General features: G+C 36.3%; 1 protein-coding gene across 4 annotated transcripts in view; it reads left to right on the top strand.

Moving 5' to 3' along the window:
- Positions 1–23,959, top strand: part of ARID4B (AT-rich interaction domain 4B) — an 89,275-nt gene that overhangs the window by 27,253 nt on the left and 38,063 nt on the right. For all 4 annotated transcript variants that reach the window (XM_042025268.1, XM_042025271.1, XM_042025270.1 and 1 more), the window contains exons 3-11: positions 3,068–3,178; positions 7,915–7,980; positions 8,581–8,671; positions 12,768–12,847; positions 15,171–15,262; positions 17,726–17,864; positions 21,480–21,559; positions 22,859–22,932; positions 23,769–23,914. In XM_042025268.1, coding sequence (XP_041881202.1) covers positions 3,068–3,178; positions 7,915–7,980; positions 8,581–8,671; positions 12,768–12,847; positions 15,171–15,262; positions 17,726–17,864; positions 21,480–21,559; positions 22,859–22,932; positions 23,769–23,914 — 879 coding nt within the window. The remainder of the gene's footprint in view (positions 1–3,067; positions 3,179–7,914; positions 7,981–8,580; positions 8,672–12,767; positions 12,848–15,170; positions 15,263–17,725; positions 17,865–21,479; positions 21,560–22,858; positions 22,933–23,768; positions 23,915–23,959) is intronic.

Here is a 23,959-nt window from a genome sequence, read left to right as displayed (position 1 = left end):
GCAGTCTGAGTATAAGAACATCTAATAAATGACGTAAGCACGAAGCAGGGAAGGGATAACAGAAAGATAAAAATAGCTGTATACTAATTTTTAATCTCTCTAATGTTGGTGAAATTGAATAAAACCTGCTTGAGAACAGGTGACTCAGAGTTGGTAAAAATGACAAAGTCATGGTAAGAATTATGTGAAATTAATGCCAGACTCGGATCATTACTGTTTATTTTTCTAGTTTGCATTCTCTATGATGCATCACATTTTGCTTATTATTTTAACTTGCCACTTTCAGCTGTTACTCTGTCAGAATGAGGCAAGTATCTTGGAAATTTCAGTTAAGGGATTTGGTGGGGGATAGCCCATGTAATTTGTCTTTCAATGGAATAATAAAATTGCAGGAAAAAAATCCAGTATATATCCAGAAGATTTCAGATACTGTTTTAAAGTATATAATGATTTAAAGTGGTAATTAAAGAAATTAATTTCATCATTTTTCTCTCAAAAGCCACTCCAATACTGTATTTCTAGTAGACGTACCTACATTGGTAATCAAATGGTCCATATGTTTGCTATTCTTTGAAATTCTTTGCAGTTGTAAATATTAACTAATTCCAGTGAAAGGAATAAGAGTAATTTCAAAGGATTTAGGCTAGAGATTGAAATTAACTTGTATGTTAGTAACAGAAGTTCTTACAGATGTAATTTTTGAATGAATATTCTTTCTGCAAGAGGTTGTTAAGAATAAGAGTAGTGATAAAGTAATCACAGTACTGGTAACTGTGATCTTTATAAGAATTTAAAGTCCTGCTTAAAGTTTGGTTGCTGACTTGCCTGTTCCTCTGCCAGAAATTTTCAACCAAATACAAGAGCTTCAGATTATCTTGGTTCTCAAAATTTTTATTTTTTTCTTTTTAGTTAGTGTCAGTAGCAGTGAAGAAAAATTGTTTAATGTTTTTCTGTGAGTTCACCTTGATAATATGGATTGGTCTTTGTGATAATTCTTTTGGCTGTATAGGGAACTATAGACTGACACTGACACAACTAGCTTCTTAAGTTTTGTTTACGGGAGAATTGTAGCTGTGTGCATCTGTGTGGACCCATCTGGGATCTGTCACTCTTGTTAAAGTAATCTCAGTATTCCACACTTTCTTTTACTTTAGAAGATGAACTGGCATGAAATGCTATCACCAATCTAGTGGTAAATGAGTTTCTTTATGTTCACTAAAGAGTGCAGTGGAGCCGGTGGGATGTTCCCCTTTTAGAGCTTACTGTCTTTGCAAGAGAATACATTGCTGCTTTCCTCTGCTCAGATTCATGTTGTGTGAAACAGCCACTTCTTGGTTCACTTCAGTGAGAGTACTGACCAAAACCAAATTTATCACCATCTGAGTCCCTCTCTCAGCATCCATCCAAGTGCAGCAAGAGAAAAGCATTGCAGCCTGCCTCAGAGGCTAGTACTTGTTGGACAAGCTAGGAGAGAATGAATTTCAGAATCCCAGCACTCTTAACAGATTCCTTGCTAATCTCAGCGGAGTTTTTTTGCTGTTGAACCCGGATTAGGAAAGGATAGGTGTTCATGGATATACTACCACCAGTGTAGTATATCCTACTACTCTGCATGCAGTCACGTATCACACATGCAGGGAGAGAAGAGAGCAAGGGGCTCATTAGCACATTCATGCCTCTGATGATCTTAGAAAGTGCAGATTGATAATGATTTTATAGTACTCAGAAATATATTCTATAAGAGGGAGAGACTGGAACAGAATAAATGTAAAAAAACATCATTAATAAGGAGTTAACCCTGTAGCGTCTTATGTTTCTCAATTTCAAGTTTTGTAAAACTTAAATTTCTGAGAAATTGTGCATTGAAGCATTTAAGTACACACTTCCATGCCTTTACTTCTGATGTATTGGAGCTGGAAGCAGCTAGTGGGAATTAATCTGATGCTGAATGCAAGCACCTCAGTCTCAAGTGGTATCAGTCTCTGATGCCTGTGAAGATTTAGCTCTATATTTTTCCCACTGAGAACCTGGATGTGCCAGAGATGCCTTTTGTAAGCTGTGTTTGACTCTGTAGGGGCACAGAAACACGATGTAGCTTCAACAAGGGCTTAGATCTCTTTGCTCTGCTCTTGTCTGGGCCTCCATGGAGGCTTGCAGCTCTTGAAAACAAACCTTGCTCCTCTTGCGTGTCACCCTCTGCTTTCCTTCTTCTGACTCAGAGTCTATGAAGTGATACTGAGGTGGTTCAGTTATCTGGAATCTCCTTGCCCAGATTACGTTAGGAGAGGTTGTGTAAGAGAAAATGAACTTCCTTTGAAGGAACTGTGCCTTCATGAGCTCACTCAGTATACTGATTTGACCTATGTTCTCCTCCTACTCCCAAACCGTCTTGTTTCCCACCTCTTCTATTTCTTGTTTCCCTGTTTGGGTAAACACCTGTTCTGTGTTTCATGTCACAGAACCTCGTCTTTTGTCTGGACCCTTCACCTTCATTGTGTGTTTAGACTCTGTCAGTCTCCTACTGTACCTTGCCTGTGGGCTGCTCTCCCGATGAGTGTCACCTTTATCATTTATTTTATTCAAAAGTGAAAAAGCAAAATCTCTTCAGAGTTGTTCTATTTACTAACAAAAAATGAACCTTAATTATTTGAGGGAAATAAACATCAGTGTCTTCATGCGACTTGTCAGGTCTTGACGCAATTAAAGGAGAGGGTAGAATGCTTGGTTGGTCTTTACCATTGCAACAGAATTGATCCCCTGCTGTGTCTTCAAATGGTGCAGAGGCTGGAAGCCTATGTGGTGCTTGTTGTAGATAACTGTGGTATCAGTTTATTATGTTTATGATCTTATATCACGAGATACATGTATATTATGAGATTGTAATTATGTTCATTGTATTAGCTTAGTGTTGTGTTCTGTGTTTCTACTGCTGTGATACACATATGCTGTCAATTTCAGTTTCATTGGGCTGTTTGTAATGCTTTGTCCACAAAAACTGCTGGGACTATGGTAGCTGTGTTGCCAGTGGTCAGTAATTAAAAAGCAATTGTTTTCCTTTCTGTTCTAGGCAATTGATGAGCCTCCCTATCTCACAGTGGGCACTGATGTCAGTGCGAAGTATAGAGGAGCCTTCTGTGAAGCCAAGATCAAGACAGCAAAAAGGCTTGTCAAAGTCAAGGTATGTGGTTTTCCTGCAAACACTTCTTTTGAGGGGGGGGGGGTTAAAAAAGTGATTAATGTTCACAATGGCACAATGTGAAACTTCTTAGTCTCAGGACAGCTAAGAGGCTGTCCTGTCTTTGGAGGCTGGCAGTACGGTCTTTGAAATAACAGTAAGCTTATTATTGTTGGGATGGGAGGGATTCCCCCACTCCCACACAAAGAAATATGTTCTGTTTCTGTCGTTACTTTGTCATCTGTGTGTTTTTGACCTTCGATGCCATAGGCTGACCTTAAAGTAATTGATTAAAATGTGACAAATGTAGGCTTACATATGGGAGAATATTACCAGAAAATAGCTAAGACTACTCAAAGTAGGCTTAATATGGTTGCTTTTACTTGAGGAGCACAGGTCACTGCCATTTAGCAGTGGCAACTAGATAATGCTTCAGGAATAAGCTGAAGCCCTTCTGCCTTCTGAAAAACACTTGGCATATTGAGGCCTACAGAATAGCAAGCAGGGTATCTCACCTAAGTTGGTGATCTCACCTAATCTCACCTGGTTAATGACTGAATCAATATAAGCCACATGCAGTACAAATAAAAATTCTGAAAAGGGATTGCAAGAGATAGATTTTAATATTCCTTGAAAATTTAAAGAATCATTTCTAGAAATAAAGAGAGCAATACACTGCAAAATGGCCATATATTTCTCTTGGGGTAATGTGTCCCTAAACACTTCTGATTTGGAAGGAGATACTATTTTTCTGCTTTGCCTCTTAACCTCGTACAGAAATATTACAGAGCAAGGATCAAAACCACCTAGAAAATACAAATTAGATTGTTGCTCTGCAAGAGTTATGGTGGCAGAATATTTTTCTTATATCTACTGTAAATTTAAGTGAAAAATGTGTGAAATGTGAGTGGTGATAACCTGATACAGAAGACTTTTGTATGCTGTAAACTATTTTGCTTTATTTGACTCTGCCCTCATGCTGTGGCTTATTTTTGCCTATAGCGTGTCTGAGGGAGAGAGCAAACACTCTCCATAAACCCTGGTGGGAAGGACTATTGTCACTTATTTGATAATAATGTTAAATACAACAAGAAGATTTTAGTCTGAAATCTGGTGGAAGGGCAAATTAGTGGTCTTTTCATTTCATTAGTCAAAACTCTTAACAGCATCAGCTGGTCTATGCTTTACAATACCGTTGGGTTTAATGGTTAACTATTGCTACTTAAGCTGTTAAGCATCAGTATTTAACTACAGGGATTGTGTTGTGCCTAGATCACTGAAATCTTAACATATTTCAGTTTTTTGGGGGACTTCCAGTCCACCTCCTTAGATGGCCACTTGCTATTTATTGTTCAGTGCTAAGTATTTTCTTACGGGTTTATAAGTTGAAGTTTGGTCACTGCAAGGTTTGCAGAAAGATCTTGACATGAAATGGAGTTTTTCTGTAAATTGTTTATGGATATTTTGTACAAAGCCCTCTGGATTCAGGTGTGTGTGGGGGATGTGTGTTCACTGTTACTGTCTCACTTAAGGCAGTTCAGGCACAGTTCTGTTGTTGCTTTGTAGAGTAATGTGATTTGTGGTTGAGATTTTTGTAAGTGCTGTAACAATATCTGTTTACATTGTTTTTTCTCCACTAGGAATGTGTGTTCTTTAAACTTAACAGTGGCCCTCTGATTTTCTCTGAAAATCTGTTTAGCTCTTTCTGGCACATGCATACTTCCCCCAGTATTAGCTCTAACAAAGATTCTCATTATCAGGTGTGCTTTGTCTGGAATTTTGGTCATTTATCTTCTGCATTATTTTTTTCACTTGCTGAATGGGTTTCTTTTGGCCCCAATATATGTTTTATGCCTTAGTCTTCTAGAACTAGTAGAGGAGAAGGAAAGTAACTTAACTTCATACTGTCAATTTTAGTGTAAAGCATTCATTTAAGTTTTATAGCTAGATGTTCTGCTGAGAAAGTAGGATGCCAACAAAATTCTTTCAATATGGAGTATTGTAATCTTCTGACAAGTAAAATACGTTTAATTGTGTCTCCTTTTACCTACCTGCTTCTTCTTTTGAATTCTGCTTCCTAGAATATTTTGAGGAGATACCTTCCCGATAACTTTCTCATCACCAGCATAATTTAATAACTTAATTCAATTTAATGGAGATGCTGTGTACTTATAATTGCAGTGTCAGTAGGTACTGTATTTCACGATTCAGTTTTTGGCAAATTCTGTACATGGTATGGAATTCTACAGTAACAAATAACAGTATTGCACACTTGGTCGTGGAAAGCATTAAAACTTCAGATTTGCCTGGAATTTTCAAAAGTGTTGAAGGCAGTACAGATTTGACTCAAGGGCAAGACTTTGGGTGTTACAAGAGTGTTAGTCTGCTTTATCAGATCTGTTACAGCTTTTTTAAGAGAGTTATTTAAGCCAGTTTATTTTGGCAGCGTCTCCTAAAACAATTAGCAGCGTCATCTACCACCACTTGCATTTGGGCACTCTGCATGGAGGTTTCAGAAGAAACTGTTTTCTGTGTAGGTCTTTATTAAACAGAAATAAGAAAAGCTTCTGCTGTAAAAGGACTTACTAGGACTATCTTTTCAGGATGGTGAAGAAAAAAGAAATTCCAGCTGAGACTAACCAAGTTGATGGTGTGCTGCATGTCTTAATCTTTTGCCTGAGACAGGAAGGTTCCACACTGTTAAATACTTTGGGAATTAAAACCCACAACTAGTAAATACTGACATCACTTTTCTCAGCTTCAAGAAAGGCCAGCAGTGTCACACTGAGTTTGGAGTTTGAATATTTCTGTTAATAACCAGTATTTTTTGAGCACATATGAGTATCTCAAGAAGCAAAAACTGTTGGTATCAAAACTCTCCCCCCGCAAAGAGTCAAAGCCCCAAGATCTGTTTAAAAAGACAAACCATTCTGGAATACACAGTAGCAATTTGCTTTGTTTACCTTTCATCAGAGTACATTGTGGCTGCCTCATGGTTCTGGATAGAGTTCCTTTTTGCTGCAAAATACATTTAAGATAACTACAGAAAGTAAATAAAAACAGATGTCTCTAAATCAGAATTGATATACTGAGTATTTGATACGAGCCCCTAGTGACCCTAGGTTTCAGATTATTTTGCACCTTAACTGAACTTTGGCTTTCTAGATAAATTCCCCCAAAGAGAGAATTAAATACCTGTATCTGTCAGGATGAAGTTCAGAAGAGTAGTCTTTGCTCGGCTAGTTCCTAGCCTGAATCCTTTGTCCGCCTCTTGGTTACACAGTATGCTTTTGTCTGTGTGGTGGACAGAAAGTACTTGCCCTCGGTAGGTGCAGGTCTAAAAAAGAACTTACTCTCACAACTGTATGTGTTGCTGTAGTTCTCACGGAAGGTAGACAAGATGACTGTTTCATTTAGTAGCACCTGGAAGGCAGTGTAGCATTTTAGTACATTTGTTTTCTAATCAGTCAAGATAGATTGTCCTTAGTCCTGGTTGTTGGTGCTGTTCTTGGCAAAACTCCTTAAAATCTCCTCTCTGAGAAGGCTATTGTAGGAGAGTTGGTGTTAGAGAACACTGTGGTTCTGAAGGAAGTTTTGCTGTTGCTGTGTGCTACAGTGAAGCTCTCAACAGCAGTGAGAACGTGTTCTTGGGCACACTTGTGAAACAAGTCCTGAGATTTGATGTGGGATTGCTGTAGTTGAGAGTTACTGTTACACGGCTGGATCTCATGTTACATTCTTACTTATTTCAAATACTCAGTAAAACATTATATACTTACATAAAAAGAGTGTGTTTTGGTGAACATCAGAACATGATTTGTGTGTGTTAATAAATGTACATAGGTACATAAAATGTAATGACAGGATTTTCTCAGTTTCCTATAATTTAAAAACCAGAGTGAAAATAAAACTTCAGATGTAATTGATAGGAGGATCCTATGACTTTCAGTGTAACCAAGTTAATTGTGAATGAAATGAAAGGTGAACATCTATAGCATCTGGTACAGATAGCTTAATCATACATTTGAATTTCCAGACCAATTTTTTTTCTGAGGACACAGTGTGTAGATTAAAGACAACAGCCTTTGTATCTTTATGGGAATGACAGAGGGAAATACCTTGGAAATATTTACAGGATTTACTTACTCCAGTTTTGAAGGATTGAAGTTAGCTGTTTTTACATTTCCTTCCAATTAACTCTGTGTGTAGGCTAGACTGACATTAACTGAAAGCCTGTTTGAGTTGCTCATTTTGTTTAGTCGACAGCAGTGTCCTGTATTTGTGTGAGTCTTTCAACCATGAGGGGAAAAATGCACTTTTATCAGCAAAAGATAAAGGTGCTAAAACTGTTTGATTTCAAAGCATTGAAATATCAGTGTTTCTTTAAAGTTGTACTCAGACGTCTTGAAACTTTCTCCTTTCTTGCTGTGGTATTAGAGAAGTTCAAATCATTTAAGAGAACTGCAGAGATAATTTTGAGCCATTAGACAGTTTTGTTATACTCATCCGTCATTTCCGTTAGAGATAATGATTCTATTGTGATGGATGAAAAATATTTTAGAAGTTTTGATAACTAGCCCCTCATGTTTCCAAAATATATGAATAAAACAGCTTTCAGCAAGTGGAATGGTTATGGTGACTAATTGTAAAATGAGAGTAAGAGAAGGGCTATTGATGTTTGCATGTGCTTATGCTGCTCAATTGTATCAAGTGATTGTCAGTTGAATTATATTTTTTAGGTAACCTTTAGGCATGATTCTTCAACAGTGGAAGTCCAAGATGACCACATAAAGGGTCCCTTAAAGGTAATAAATCTGGTTTATATCTTGCTAATGCTTTGAAAAACCTTTTTTTTTTTGCAATATTTGACATAAATGTGCATATATGGTATGGGATGAAAGTAGAAGGTTCAACTTATTACACAGGCTTGATGTGATCACAAAGCATAAAAGGTAATGCTGCAAAGTTAGAGAGAGTATACTCTTCATGTTAGCTTTTTTTCTTTGTGGTTAAAGGGGATGCAGCACAGGCTGGTGCAAGCTTCTTTGTTCTTTATGCCTTAAAGCTAAGAATTATGGCTGGTGCTGATTTTTAGTCACTGTTCCTTTGGAGAACTCAGCTGGAGGATTTGATGGGAAAACTCTTATACAAGAGAATGACATCACTCAAATTGGTTCTTGTTCCCCACCTGCTGGCAGGAAATAATCTGCTCAGTTAGTTGGCTTATTTTAAAGGAATGAAAAAAGAAGTTTGAGCGATACAAGTATATTCAAGTGAAACTGGAAAAAACGTGTTATATTTAGCATAGAATAGGTTAGAAATTATCTCTGTTTGCTAATACAAAGGTGTTGATTTCATTGCCTGTTTTAGAAACTCTCCAGTGCTAAGTGAGTTCTGTATTTTAGGTAGGAACTGTTGTGGAAGTGAAGAATCCAGATGGAACATATCAGGAAGCAGTTATCAACAAATTAACAGATGCAAGTTGGTATACTGTAGGTAAGAAAAATATTTATGTATTTGAATAAAACTCTTGACTTAAAAATATGCCTGTGACCTGGCCATGTTCTAAGCATGGTGAGAGAGATTTTTTGGAGGGAGATGCTTAGGTATTCAGAGTTTTTATGAAAAACCCTTAAAAATAAACTTCTTATATTAGGGTTTTATAAGAAGCTGTCCACCTTACAATGTGAAGTTGGGACACCAAATAAAGACCTAGTGAATTTCTCTATAATTGGTGACTGCTCCTTAGGTATTTAATATACTCTTGTTAAATATTCTGAGGCAAAGTATGCTGTCACACATCCTTAAAAAAAAAGCAAGGAAGTGCTTTTAAAACGCAAGCTGCAACACCTGCTTTTCCCTACTCCCAGACTTAGCCCTTACAACAGCTGCTGTTAAAATACACATAGCTTGTTATAATGTGATATTTCAGATGTTAGATAATATATCCACATGCTCTATAGCAAATATAGGGTGGGGATTTTAAAGATTTATATGCAGGAAGTGTATTGATTCTTGAGAAACTACATAACCCTCTCCTGGGTGGATATGGGAAGATGAAGACTAAGTCTTGAAAGGACTTTAGCAAGACTTAGTTCTTTTGAGATATGGTTTGTTGTTAATCAAGTGATGTTGAACAACTAGGGAAAGACTTTATTTTCCCTAGTTATAGTCCTTTCAGAAGGGAATAGAGCTCTAAATTTAGATAAGACCTTACAGATAAGTGTTGAAGAAAATATGTCTGTTTTCCTGTTGGAGAGGTAGAGTCTATTAGTAAAGGAGAGAGTGTGTTAGGATGGGGTGAAACATAAGGTACGAAGACGAGAATTAACATTACAGATAGTGTTTTGATAATAAATACAGAAGTGGATCAGATATGGGAGCTTTTAAGAAGCAACTTGTATAGCTGGTGTTAGAACTGTGGTGTATGTCTGTGTTTATGTTTCTGAGAAAGTGTGATGTTAGCAGATCAGCAAGAAGAATAAGATAGGAATCCATGCAGATTAAATTTTGAAGGTAGATGTCATGGAGTTGCAGTCAAAGTAGATATCTGTAAAAAATCAGGAACTTAGGAAATAGGAAGAAGTATGGGTTTCACTCTATGCTCTTGTATTTTGTAGATAAAAGCAGACAAAAGCATGTTGACCTTGCAGAATTGGTAAAAGCAGCACAGCTGCTGGCAGTGTAGCAGACTTTGATAGAGAATTGACTGTAGCTGTGGATGATTAGAATAATCTTTGTCAGGAGGGTGAGTGGAATGAGAGGGAAATTTTCTTCACTGACAGTGATTGCTTTGCGGATCTGAGTGAAAGCCTTACTGTAAGATATAGTTGCTGTTTACCAGATTCCAGAATTGGCACACATCTTAACAAGCAGCTACTTAATGTTGTCCTAGCACTTGCTGAGAAACATCTAATTATTTGCACTTTTAATGATTTTGTGAATAAAATTGCTATGATTTGGTTAAAAACTTCGTGAAGGCATAGATCGATCTAAAGTAGTACCTTTCCAGAAGTTACTTAAGACCAGATATGCCATTGCAGCAGTGTCTGGAGAGGGATAACTCTTTGAGGGCTGCTTTAGACCTCTTTTAACACTGAAGTATGGGCAAAGTTGCTTTGAGCATCCCTGTGTGTCTTGTGTTCATAAGGTGTTGTCTGAATTGAAATTGTACATCAATTTGCTTACATGTTTGGGTTTTTTTTGGTGCTACTGCTTTCCTATCAAAGAACAACAAGAACTAAATTAAATTTTTATAAAAATCCAACTGTTATAGTCTTTTAAAACTAGTATAGCACTGTGTGTATATATATATATGCATAAAACTTGTAAATATAATAGGCATACATACATAGATATATATATACACACATACGCATACATACATATATACATAAGTGTTTAGTTTTGCCTGCCCTGTAAAAATTCCTCAGAGAGCTCAAGGTACTTCAGTCCTGGTAACTAGATACTGTTTTGTCATTCATATAAATGTCTCTTAAAGTCTGTGTTTACTATGAAGGGGGGAAGAAAATTGCAGGATTATTTGCTTTACTAAAAATGCAGAATTATGCATGTTCAAAAGTAGTCTTACCCTCTTCTGCACTTTTTTGTCATTACATTGCTTTTTCATAGTATTCAAAGTGGTTTTAGTTGCATTAAGTTGTCTCTTTTCTTCCCCATGTTCCAGCTTTTTTCTTGCTGTTTCAGAATGTGTGGTTTTAAATACATTACACTACTGTATGCCTGCTCAGTAGATTGTTTTCAGGATGTTCCAATAGATCAGAATGTCATACTCATTAAGCCATATGTGCTCTGCTGGCCGCATAAGTCTTTCAGGGAGGTCAAGCTTTTCTTCTGAAAGTATTCATGTTACGGAACAAGATTAAGATTCCCTCTGGCAGGGAAGAGGCCGCAAGCAGATTACCACATAGGACATATTATGTGGCTACCTACCTAGCTCTGAATAGGTTTACCACTGCTGTAGCCAGCTTATCTCCTGAAGTGGATAGATTTTTTAATCTCTCTTTATGTAAGGAGACTGTTATGTTAATTAATAAAACTGGATTAGGAGCCTGCTGACTTCACTTAACCAAAGGGGGGCTTAATTATGTGTTGACCATCTGAGATGCAGTTCCAAATCTACGTGGTTTGTGTGCAGTTCTTGCCATTGATACTTTCCAACAAATTTTGAAGTGACAGATGTGCATCTCTAAGTGATACTTTACCACAGTTGAACAGTGTTCAACAATTACTGTAGTCTGTAATACAAGATGGGGAATTGTAGTTAGAGGGGGAAATTTCTTCATCAACAGTACTCAATTTTATGTATTGATGAAAAATTCTCAGAGCTAGATAAAAGGTTCTTTAATATCAAGTAAATACTGGTCAAGAATTTTGATGTACCTTGTTGCTTTTCGTATATTTTTATTTAAATCAGTAAATATTGAAGAGTAGAACACCCTCCATCTCAAAGAAGGAAATGGCTAAAATTGATCTCTCTAATCTTGCTGGTCAACAGCCATTCTCCTAGCACTGTTGTTTTGATCTGTTGATGGACAAAGGAGGATGTTTAAATGAAGGTGAAAGAGACATGTTAAGTTGCTGAAACTTCTATTTTTTTAATGTAATATTTTAATGTTATCTTGGGGTTACTTCTGCACCCACAAAAGTCTTCAAGATCACCGCTGTGTTGGGAGCAAGAATATAATTATTACCACTGCTCAAGAGGGAAGAAGAGATCAATTTTTGTCTCACTGAACAGCGCAAGCAAAGCCTAAGAGTCAAAATTTGTCACCAGGTTTTCATCTGCTAAGTACCTGCAGAAGACTTGACAAAAGGTTACTTTTTGTATGACCAGTTTATCAGGTTCTGAAGACCCCACCTTAAATGTATGCAGTGCATTTCAGGATTCTAAGGGACAGTGTATGTAGCTGAATGGACTGTATTATGAACTTGTTTCCAGTTGACCTAGTGATAGCAGAGAGAGCAAAAAGTCTAGAAACTGGGAGCTCCACAGTTCTGTAATGTACAGCTGGTTTTGGTGATTGTCAGCATTTTGGCTATTGTCATCTTCCTTAGGCTGATATCACTGTTGTTTTGTAGCGTAGTTGCATGAAATCAGTAGAGAAGGACATTGAACTTCCATACAACATTAAATTGCAACTTTTTTCTATAAATACCCATTTATATTTCTCCATGGTAAGCAGAGCTTCCACTTGAATATCATAGGAGTTCTGGTTGTGTAATTAAGTTCTTTAAAAATTGTAAATGTTAGAAGAGTAGTTTTTGAATTCTAGTGTGTTGAATTTAATTTTGTGTCCCAATCCATGAGTTGTCTGCTTGACTACTGATTACTCAAGATTCCTTTTAAGGTATGCAAGTGTGAAGTAGCTATGGTGAGAGAGCAGCTTATGTATTTGGTCAATCTGTGAAGTGCTTTATTGGATCTGCAGTGTTACTTGGGCAAAGGTTTGTCCTAGGAGTTGACTACAGAAATATATATCCCATTCTTTCTGACATATGAATGAATTGCTTATTAATATCCTGAGTTAAAAAGAAATGTTTTCTTTCCTCACTTCTTATCTGGTGACAGTATTTGATGATGGTGATGAGAAGACTCTGAGACGCTCTTCCTTGTGTTTAAAAGGAGAAAGACATTTTGCTGAAAGTGAGGTAATTGAAGAGTTTTTATATTACAACTTTTTATTTAGAAAAATTTAAAAGTGATACTTTTATTACCTCCGTTTTTAGTACATTATGTGTATCCATGCTACTAAAAATTTGGGTTATGCAAAGTATGGTCCACAGGGTCTGCTTATTCTTTTTTAAAATCAAGAAATACAATTAGATTTCACCAAACTGTAAGTTAAGAAACAAAATCAGGATTTAATCTTTTTCATTTTTATATTATTGATAATTCATAGATTGTAGATCACACATAAAACCTGCGATCACACAACTACTTCACATTGTATAAAAAATTATTTGTACTTATTAGTCAGGAAAAAAACCACAACATAGCTATAACATAAAAAACTAATGTACATGTTCCCACATAATTAAGTTCTGCTGCATTTTGATGGTCAAATCTGATTAGTAATAGTTGATGAAAGATAAATGCTTTTCTTTTAAAAGACCAGTAGTAAGTTGCTGTTACTTGTTTATTTGACAACAGCTACCAGTATTTTGAAGCTGGCTCATGTCTTAGAGGTGACTTGCACATTAAAGTATGCAAACATTTGTAGCACATTTCAAATTGGAATTTCAGAATGAGGGTTGGTTATTCCTTCATATTATGTAAGACAGTCTGGACAGACGGGCAGATTTATGTAAACATGTTTGTTTTTTGGACAGCTACTGAGGATGGGTTTTTTTGCTCTACATAAGTATGCTGTTATTGTTGTAGTCAGCTGAGTCTGTTGTTTGTGTACTGCATTCTTGTGAAGATTTGGATATCTTCTAGAATCCTAAATCAGGATGTATTAAGAGTTTCCACCATGTAAAGGTGGGAGCCTAATTAGATGCCTAAATCTAGATTCAGATAGAAATGATACTATTTTAAAGATTGTGGTGTTCCTTCAGTTAGTTCTTTGTTACTAATGGTCAGCACAACTGAAGGTTATATTTCTTCTGTTCCATAAATACTATTTTAATATGGTTTCAGCAGTATTACCTTAGACTACATGGGTTGAAAATTTTGGTCTACATCTATTGCTTTGTGACCTGTTTGGCTGAGTGGGAATAATTTGGATTATTTTGTCAGATTCAAGGAAACCGTACATTCAGATGACTGCTACTTCTTATTTTATCATCTTTTTTATCATCTAAGCTTTTGATGTTTTGCCAGAAGTCACTGATTTGCAATTCACTGTCACCAGCTCTGAATGAAACATGTTGTACTTTTCTAATAATTACCTTGTGATTGCACACCTACTCAGCAGGGAAAATTGAGTCTCAAATTTCATTTGTAATTAGGCCAGTGCCCCACAGTTGTCTTGTTCTGATACTGCTTCCCAAGTGTGTGATGTAGAATCTTTTAGGATGTCCACCACACTTGGAAGTAGTCGTACATTTATTTTTAGATTCTAAAAAACCAGTTTTATTGTCCCTAAGTCAGTTCTCTCTGAGACAGAATACTTTTGAGATTCTTGTCAGTGTTACACGTTGAAAAATTCATACATGGCAAAGAAGTTCAAATCAGAGGACTATATTTAATTTGGAAGGCTTTCTGCCTTCTTTCAAAGAAAAATAATAAGTGGCTGTACAAAAAATTCTTGTGTACCAGGAGCCATTGAATCTGGAATGGTTATCATTTAAACAGTTAACAGCAGGCTTAAGGAAAGAAGATTCTTCATGTTCATGAATTCCTTCTGTTGGAGTATTCTCCCTGAAGAGGGAAAGTTCTTTCTCTCCCTCTCTTTTTGTTTTGATGCTGATAAAGCATCAGTTAGCACCCTCCCAATTATCAGTATAGCAGCCTCTTTAAAATTGTTTTAGAATCTCTCTCACATACCAAAGTATGAATTACTAACAAAAAATACAATTGTCATGTTTGCTGCTATTGAGTGATCTTGCAATTTCATTTCAAAGGGCACCTTTGTTCATTTTTAAGTAGATGGTTCAGTATTTAGTCTAATGATAGGATAGGCAGAAAATTAATCTGGTAGAGATGGAAGATCCCAGGTGTGCAGAATAGCTGATACTTATTTCTCTGTGTTTTAATGGTCCAAAGGCAGGACTTCTGGGAAGAATTGTCTGTGTATGTTGGACAAAAGCTAATTATTCAGAGGTGCAGAGAAAGTGTTGAAAAAAACTGCAAAACAAAACGTATTTCTTTTTAAAAATCTAAGCATGACATATATGATGTACTTCTGTATTTCTTTTGTAATGAGAAAGTCTCTATTGACAAAAATTACTTCAGTGAAGCAGGTGGTTTGGAGTAACTTATGCCAGGTTTTTCTTATGTATACGTGTATGTATTTTTTCATTTCAACAGACATTAGATCAGCTTCCACTCACCAATCCTGAACACTTTGGGACTCCTGTTATTGGAAAGAAAACAAACAGGGGAAGGAGATCCAATCATATGTAAGCTAAATATTTTGATATCTGTGCTGTGTGTATGCAATTCTGAAGCTTTCAGTGTGTGTCAAGTTTTATTATTTGTATGTTCGGCTTCTCTTATTAAAAGAAATGGAGGCTGGATGAAAAGTATTGTTTAGCACTCAGTTTGAAAGTCAGATTCATGTGTATTATTGTGTGCAAGCATTTCAAGTTTTCATGTAATCAATATTTAAAATAGTACCAGGTATAGGCAAGAGCTTTTTCTTGGTTTCATTAAGTAAAAAAAAAGGGGTCATCCCAAATGGAAACGTGATGTTAAATTATGTTGAGAAACATCTCTGTAGTGTTGCAAATGTATTGGACTTGAGCTAAAATCATTGCAATGCAGTTTCTTTGTCTAGCTGATATGAAGTCTTTGTGGAAGGTCCCAGAATCTTCCTACAGACCTTTGGTTTCTCAGTACAGGGTCTCTGAAGGGCTTTTAGAAATAGGTGTACAGTATAACAGAATTACAGAATGCATCAGGTTGGGAAGGACCATGGGGGACATCTGGTCCAAGCTCCCTGCTCGAGCAGGGTCATCCCAGAGCACATGGCACAGGATTGTATCCAGGTGGTTCTTGAATATCTCCAGTGAGGGAGACTCCACAACCTCTTTGGACAATCTGTTCCAGTGCTTGGTCACCTGCCCAGTGAAGAAGTTCTTCCTCATATCCAGGTGGAACTTCCTGTGCAACAGTTTCTTCCCACTGCTTCCAGTATAGTTTGCAACAAACTTACTGATACAAAAACAAAGTTCAGGATTTCCTAGGTGCCAAAATTCTTGGTAGCTGTGGCCTTGATAAACGAGTGTTAAGTTATCCAGTGTCTATTCTTTGTTGTTTGTGGGTGGGTTGTGAGGTTTTTGTGTGTTTGTGGGGGGGTTTATGTGCGGTTCTTTGCTTGTTTGCTTAAAATTTTTAGGTGTAGTGGTTTTCATGCTTGGGTTATCTTTTTGTGCTTTTTGGTAGCTTGAAATAAATGTTGCCCTGTATATGCAGAGGTGCTATAAATTTACTCAGAAAATTGTTGAGTTACTGATTTGTGAGGAAGTGAAAGAAAAAGCTGAAAAAAGCTGGCATTACGACAAAGAATGTGATTGTAGCATCTTTGGTGTCTCTGACTGGGTTGTACAGGACATTATTATGTCAGAAGCAACACACTTAACTTTATCTTATGATTAATACTGAGTTAACTGAGTTAAAAGGCAGTTATGCCAGTATCTGTGCAATTTGAGTTAGGAAGTAGTATCTCCAAAATAAATTTTGGCTTTCTCTTTAGTCTTTGACTTTTTTCTTTTCCTGCAAGAGATTCTTGAGCCCCAGAAAGCAGTCTGAAAGACTTTCATATATTTTAAAAGAACCATTACTTTAAAAAAAAAGAATATTGAAGGAAAAAGAAATAAACCAAAACAATGCTAAACCAAAACAATTATCATCACTGGAAATAACATAAAATTAAGGTGGGGAGAAGAAAATTCTCCTTAGACTGTACATCAGTTGCCTTCTGTTACACAAATGGTAACTGTGAGATTTTTGTTAATACTGAATTTTGTACTCAAAAGCAGTTATGTGACAAATGGAAGATAGCTTTTAAAATAATGGTGGTTGTGCTCATTAAAGGTGCTGTGTATTTTCTGAGAATTAACCTTCGAAGTGAATATTAAAAAAAGATGCATAGAGAGCATCGGAAGTGATTTTTTTGTTTGTTTGTTAATCAGTTGCAAGTAATTGTAATTGGAGTAGTGTTGTACATTTAGACTCCTCAAATGGCTAAAACCAGGTGCAACTTTGTATTTGAACAGTAAAGACAATGGACAGAAGCTTTTTAAACAAAAATGTATTTACACCTTGGCCCCATCTACTTACATTCCAACACTTCATTCAGTGTGAAATTGAAACAGCCATAGAAATGCTTCACTGCACATCTTCAAAGAACTGTTTAAGGATAAATAGACTTACTCTTTGTTATTCATCTTTGTATCTGATGTTTCTTCTTCAAAGATTTGTCCTTTCTCAAAAAAGCTTTCCATTCTGTGTGGTTGTTAAAGTAAAAGCTTAGAGAGATTAAGAGGAAAAACCAAAAGAGTTTAGCTTAACATTGGTCCAAAACTACAACTGCAACAGTATTTTTGAACAGCGTTTCTGTAGGGCAGAATGGTTTCACTTTGAATGCACCCTGACAGTACATTTCTCTTCTTCCATATGGATGCATGGATTTGTATGGGTTTTGCATGTACTACTAGTAAATGTGCATTTCTGAGTTTGTAATGTTTGAATTGTTACTATAATATAGTTATAAGTACTTTATTCATTTTCATGCCAAAACACTCAACAGGCAATTCAAGTCACTGTTATTTATGCCTCTTTGACAATTAGCTTTGGATCTCCTGTAATTATAATAAGCAAGTTTTGAATAGTTGAGTTTTAAGTCTCTTTCTGTTGTTTAGTCCCGAAGAAGAATCTTCATCCTCTTCCAGCGATGAGGATGAAGATGATAGGAAACAAAGTGATGAGTTATTAGGAAAAGTTGTGTGCGTGGACTGCTTCAGTGTGGATAAGAAGAAAGCTCTGTGGTTTCCAGCCTTGGTAAGAGTTTCATCTTTATTATAATTGAGCACAGTTTCATCTTTATTAAAATTTTGTCATTTTACAGGCACCAAAGAAGGGTGTGGGTTTCATTTTGTCATTTTTTATTAGAACTTAGTATGTTTTTTCGAATTGGACTTCACCATAATAGTCAAAGGAATATCTAGATGTGTTTGTTTAAAAAAGGGAATTGCTAACATGGCCTTAGTTTTTCCAAACAGCCAGAGCTTGTTGACCTAATTCTAGCTCAGCAGTGCGTTCAGTACATTTGGACTAAAATTTCAGGGCTTTTTTTTTCTAGGCTATTGCATGTCAATTTTCCAAAGTACTGAGTTTTATCAAGGAAGGAAATATAAAGTAAAAAGAGAGGGAAAGTTTAGTGATTACATAGACATGATTTTTCAACATTCAATATAAACACATTTGATAATGAAATCAAATATTTTTTTCTTGATCACTACAGTATGTAGTGGAAAATGGCCAATAAATTTACTTTAAAATTACATTGTAGCCTTTCAGTACCAGTATTTTTTCTCTTCCTTTATTCTGGCTTAAAGACACTTTTTAAGAAATAAACTTCTAAAAAAATATCACAGCTAGTCAGTCTAGTGATTGCATGTAGACTCACTGATTGATGTTTTTGGAAATTAATATACCAGTACCATGCTTTTTAATTTTTATTTTATTTTTTAATTGTAAATATTTGATTGATTCCTCCCTGACAATGAAAGCTTAACATGTTTATCCAATTTCAGGGAGACTTGTGCTCCGCTTTTGAAAAGATACCATACAGTAACATTGAACTCTTCTTAGTGTGTGCAGTAGCTCTCAATTGCAGCTTTCTGCTTGTAACCTGCTGTGTCTTGTAGTGTAGCCCAGCAGCTTTCCAGCAGGAATTCTTTTGGAGCAGTTGGTGGAAGAGAAGAAGTCACTGAAATCTTTTTTACAAGGGAGAGGGCAGAATGTACAGCAAGGAGATACCATGTTTACAGCAGATAGCTTTAAGTGAAGTTTTCAATGATAAACCAGAAAAATGGAGATGTTTCTTTGCTGAAAGGTGTCATCAAGATGATGCAATATCACCTGCCTCACTGTTCCCTCAGAGAAGTGGTCGGTGAAACTGGCTTGAGAGGTTTTGTGTCTCACTGTTGGGTTTGCCTTTCTGGTCATGCCCATGACAGGTACCAGTTTCCATGGCATACTCTCTGAGAATTGTTGCTTCTGCTCCAAAGATGTACTAAAGATACACAGTTATTTCTCTGGCTTTCTTTGGAAGACTGGAAGCTTGTTCTTCATGGAAAGCTTCCTGCAATAAATGAAAAGCAGGGGGATAAAGTTTGAGGGTGAAGCTTAACTCTGAAGTAGCTTAGCTTAGCTTAACTCTTACTTTAGTAATCAGGTTTATAGCTCTGCAAATAAACATCATATTGCATTTAACGAGAAAAGATGTGCCAAAGAATGAATGTATGCCCCAAATAGCTGCCTTGTTTGGTTTGGTTTGGTTTTCTTTGTTATAATTCCCTCCCCAGTAACAATGCCTCTTGGCTTTTTTACCTTGTAAGCAGGTTACCTCTACTGTATCAACGAAGTAATCTTATCTTATTACTGATAAATTTTGCATAAACTTTGTATTATGGTAATTGTAATTACATGAATAATGAAATGAAAATTCGGGTTTAATGTGCTGAAGAATGTGTATCTCAGCATTATTTCTTATTAATGATACTTGTACAGATACTTTGTGTATAAGCACAGAGGACATTGCACAAGTTTATTATGTGAAAACAAGTTCAGGGATTAGTGTAAACCTTTACAGCAAGTAACAATTAAGATTAGTAGTGGAAACTGAGTACTTTAGATATCAGGCCTCTAACCAGATAGATTATCACTTACAAATTTGAAACTGTAGAGGTCTAAATTTGGTAAAAATTATTCTGAGGACTCAGTGATTGACTACATTGTTTTAATCCGGCATACCTGTTTGGGTTGGTGGGGTTTTGTTTGTTTGTTCACTTGTTTTTATTAGTTCTGTGGGGAGGGGGTGAGTACAGTGACTAATTGGAATTGTAAAAGGACCTGACAGTTGCTGCTTATGTCAAAGAGTGTGATTTAGTAAGCCTTATAGCATTGCTTAGTTTTAATGTGTAGTTAAAGGCTTTTGAAAGGTGCAGTGACGAAATCTGCCTGCAGCATTTTCAGAAAATTGAGTTTACGCAGGATCATCTCTTTCATCCTTCTATGACTCCAATGAAGTTTGTTTTGCAAGGAAATTGAGAAAACTCGATTCAGGCAAAATTGAGGTGATGTTGCTTGATGTAAAGGCACTAGATGAGGTTGTGGTAAGATATTTTCCAAGCTCTGAATGGATTTTTGACTACTAAGATCTTGATGCTTCTAGAAAACCAGCAGCTAAAGCCTGTAGGGCCTTTCTCCATCTTTAAAGAGCTAGGAGTTTGCGCTTGTCAGTTTAAAATAGAGGATGGTAATCATTGTCTTTTGCCTTGACATTGCAAAATATATCTCAAGTTGAATTTCAGTTTAAAAGTTGTAGTTTTCTGAAGTAATTTCATTGTAGACTGTAGAATGCACTGCATTTCGAACCTGGTCTGTTAAATTTTGTTTCTTTTGAGTAACACGTTTAGCCTGTGCTTTGTGATACGTAACTCTATTTCCAAATCTCTTGGAGCTTTTGACTTTAGCTCCTAAAATGCTGCATGACTGGTGACCTATGCAAGGAGGAAAAAACCCAACTTTTGCCACACAGTATGTTTGTATTTGGTGGAAAGTTAGGACTTAAGGCAACAGTTGGTGTGAGAGAGAAGAGATATTTACCTGTGCTAACTTACAGCTACAGTCATCTGCTGCTCTTTAAGGTTTTATAGCAGCCGGAACTTAACTAACTTTCGGGGAACTATACTCATTATGAGACAAGACATGAGTGATAGAGAGGGGTTCCTTTTCTGTTTTATCTCTCTGCCAATTATATATATAAAAATAAAATTTTAAAAATTAAATTCTTGAAGCTTTTTGATTTGTGACTACAAAACTTAAATAGCTTTTAAAATTGCAACAAATAATTCTTATGTTGTCTCAGGGCTCGACTTGATTAGTCTATTTCTTGACTATCATAACACTTGTACTTGAGGTGCTCTTCTCTCCAAGGGAGATTACTTGTAAGTCTTCCCTTATAAAATTTCATAAATTCTGTTAGCTTTTGGTTTTGACACTGTGTGTGATTACATCCTTGCCATTTCCAGAAGTTTTTGAGAAGTAGTCTCTAACTCAGGTGGCAGCACTTGCTGGAATTTCTGTCCTTTTGGGATGAGGAGTGGAATAAGCTGTAGAGGCATGACGGATACTTATTTTTTGTCAGAATGCTATTCTTATGTTTCTGGCAGCAGCCGTCAGTTTCCCTCTAGGAGTGAGCATGATCTCATGCATTCAGTAATTTCAGGAGGTCATCATTCCTGTGTTTTGAGGGATCTCACTTGCTCTCATCTCAGTGTTGCCAACAAGAAATGAGCACAAAAGCTTTTAGAGAGGCACTGGTATTTACTATTACTCTCTTGTTTTAGCTTTTTCTCTCTAAACTTTGCAATTGTAATATCTTTGCAGGTGGTTTGTCCAGATTGTAGTGATGATATTGCGGTGAAAAAAGACAATATTCTTGTTCGCTCATTCAAGGATGGCAAATTGTGAGTAGGAATGTAGAGGTTGATAATGGAATGAAATTTATGAAAGTGAAAGGTAGTATGAGATGTGTTGGGTAAAGTATTAATAACATCAGTAAGTTCCTGCCAAGATTTTTCTAATGTTTAAAAAACTGTTAACAGCCTCATTGTGATGAAATTAGTCTTGAACTTTGTCATTATTAATAATGGCATGCATAAATCTCTGTCTTGGTTTTAATTTCACTGTTAAAATTGTGGCAAACACAGCGGTATTACGTGACTTCAAGAATGGCCAGAAGCTCTTTCCTGCTGTGGCTGGAATAGAGCACTACTTTTCAGGGATGTGGCTGTAAGCTTGTCCAGCTTCAGAAGGGTCGGTGGGGATGTGTGCAAGCCTGCACATAACACCACATGCACACAGAGAAATCCTCTTTCTCGTTTGAAGGTAGTGAGGCATATGTTTATCTCAGTCTAGACTGCAACTGCATCTTACTGTGCTCCTTGCAAAGAGCTGTGATGCTACTCAAAGTAGGAAAAAGCATAGAGAAACAGAGAAAACCAGACTGTCTGGTATTTGCAACAAAACTTTGTGTTCTTAAACTCACAACAATAGAGTTCTTTTTCTAGGTTTTAGTTTCTATTTTAAAAGTTGCAGATATTGTGCTTGGTTCAGTTTAACAGAATGTTTTGCAGAAAGGATGTGGGAATATTTAACAGTTTTGTTGTGGTTTAATTACTCACTAAGTCTAGGCTATTGCTTTACCATTTGATAGTCTTTCAGGCATCAGTGCACATCACTGAAGGAACACACATAAGATGTTTGCGCACAAGCACATACCCACCCCCAATCCTCCAGAGCTGCAGTTCAGATTTGCTTCCTTGATTATAGACACAGTAGAAATCAGAAAGTGCTTTGTTCTTTCAATTTGGAAGTCTTTAATTTCATATTGACGCTAATTTACACTAATACTCATTTATGTTTTAAGTGAGGTAGGGTTCTAAAGTAATGTTAAATTAATGTGAGGGCTTAAAGTATTACATATATGGGAGATTCCAGAAACTACCTGCTTGTGGAAGTAGCATGCTGTCTTTAGTATGCAGTGAATGCATATAGTCTAACCAATGTAATGTAAAAATTTTGTTTTTAATCCATTGACTAATACTGTACCAGACTTAACACTATAGAGTTCTCAAGATACATTTCATATGCTTCTTATGTGTGTCTAGTAAGTGTGTTATAATCTTAGTGGTAGCTTTGTATTGTACTGTTAGTTTACCTTTAATATATTTTAATTTTTTTTTAACACTTTCTAAATTATTTAGTGTTTCTGTGCCACGAAAAGATGTCCGGGAAATCAGTGAAACTTCACCGAAGCCTGACGCTTTGTTAAAACAAGGTAAAAATAACTTCCTGTGAGAAACGCTTGTATGTATTTGCTTAGTTACATTGATTGGACTAAATCTGTGGCAGATTGATTCATGTCTTAAAGATGCTAAAACATAAGATCTTTTCTTACAGAATTATAAATTGAAGGAGAACGCTTAAGAAAAGTTAGAGGAACTTTTTTTTAAACAAATAAAACCTAACTAAATGAAACCCCCCGAAACAACACCCCACCTGCTCTGCACTGACTTTAAGAGTAGACATGCCAAACAAAAGATGTACACCTTGGTTCTGTACATTATTTTAGTATTTTTCCTTTTGCTTTAGAACTTTTAAGAATTATTCTCACCATAGTGCCCTAGTAGTTGTAAGCAAGTTGCCTTTATGAACTTCGAAAATCTGAAATTGTGGGTGCATTTGAAAGTTTAAGCTTGTGTGATGAAACTCTTAGAACTAGCTTGTGATTATTTCTTCCCCCTTGCTCTCCTTTTTTGATATATGTAAACTGCAGTGTAAACCTGTTGGATAGGGGTTTTTTCAATTAAATTTTGATATATGCCCTATGCACAAGATCCTTGTTTGTGTTTGTAGACACTAACATGGTAAAAATAGTAGTAATAGCTCTGGGTGGCTTGCTGTGCAGAGAACACCAGGCCAGTTTCACTGGATAAGACAAATAAGGATGGACAACATGGAGTGGTTGTTGAGGTTCTTTGAATTTGGGGTGGAACTGTTCATTAGCAGTCTTTCCTTCTCTTCCCCATCACCCCTGATTACTGTTTTTTTAATTGAAATATCTGTGCAAACTGATACTTCCTGCAGTGCTAACAAAGGCTGGTTCTTTTACAGCTTTTGACCAAGCACTTGAATTCCGTAAAAACAGAACTGTTCCTAGTAACTGGAAAACAGAATTGAAAGAAGACAGCTCCAGCAGTGAAGCTGAAGAAGAGGAAGAGGATGAAAAAGAAAAAGAGGATAACAGCAGTGAGGAAGAGGCAAGTGAAGTTTAGTAAAGGGCACAGATACACAGCTGATAAAAT

The sequence above is a fragment of the Corvus kubaryi genome, unplaced genomic scaffold (genome assembly GCF_017639235.1).
Source record: "Corvus kubaryi isolate FWS band 111438036 unplaced genomic scaffold, C.kubaryi_AGA036_p1.0 37266, whole genome shotgun sequence".
In the NCBI taxonomy this organism is placed as follows: Eukaryota; Metazoa; Chordata; class Aves; order Passeriformes; family Corvidae; genus Corvus; species Corvus kubaryi.
This window is presented reverse-complemented; position numbering and strand designations above follow the sequence as displayed.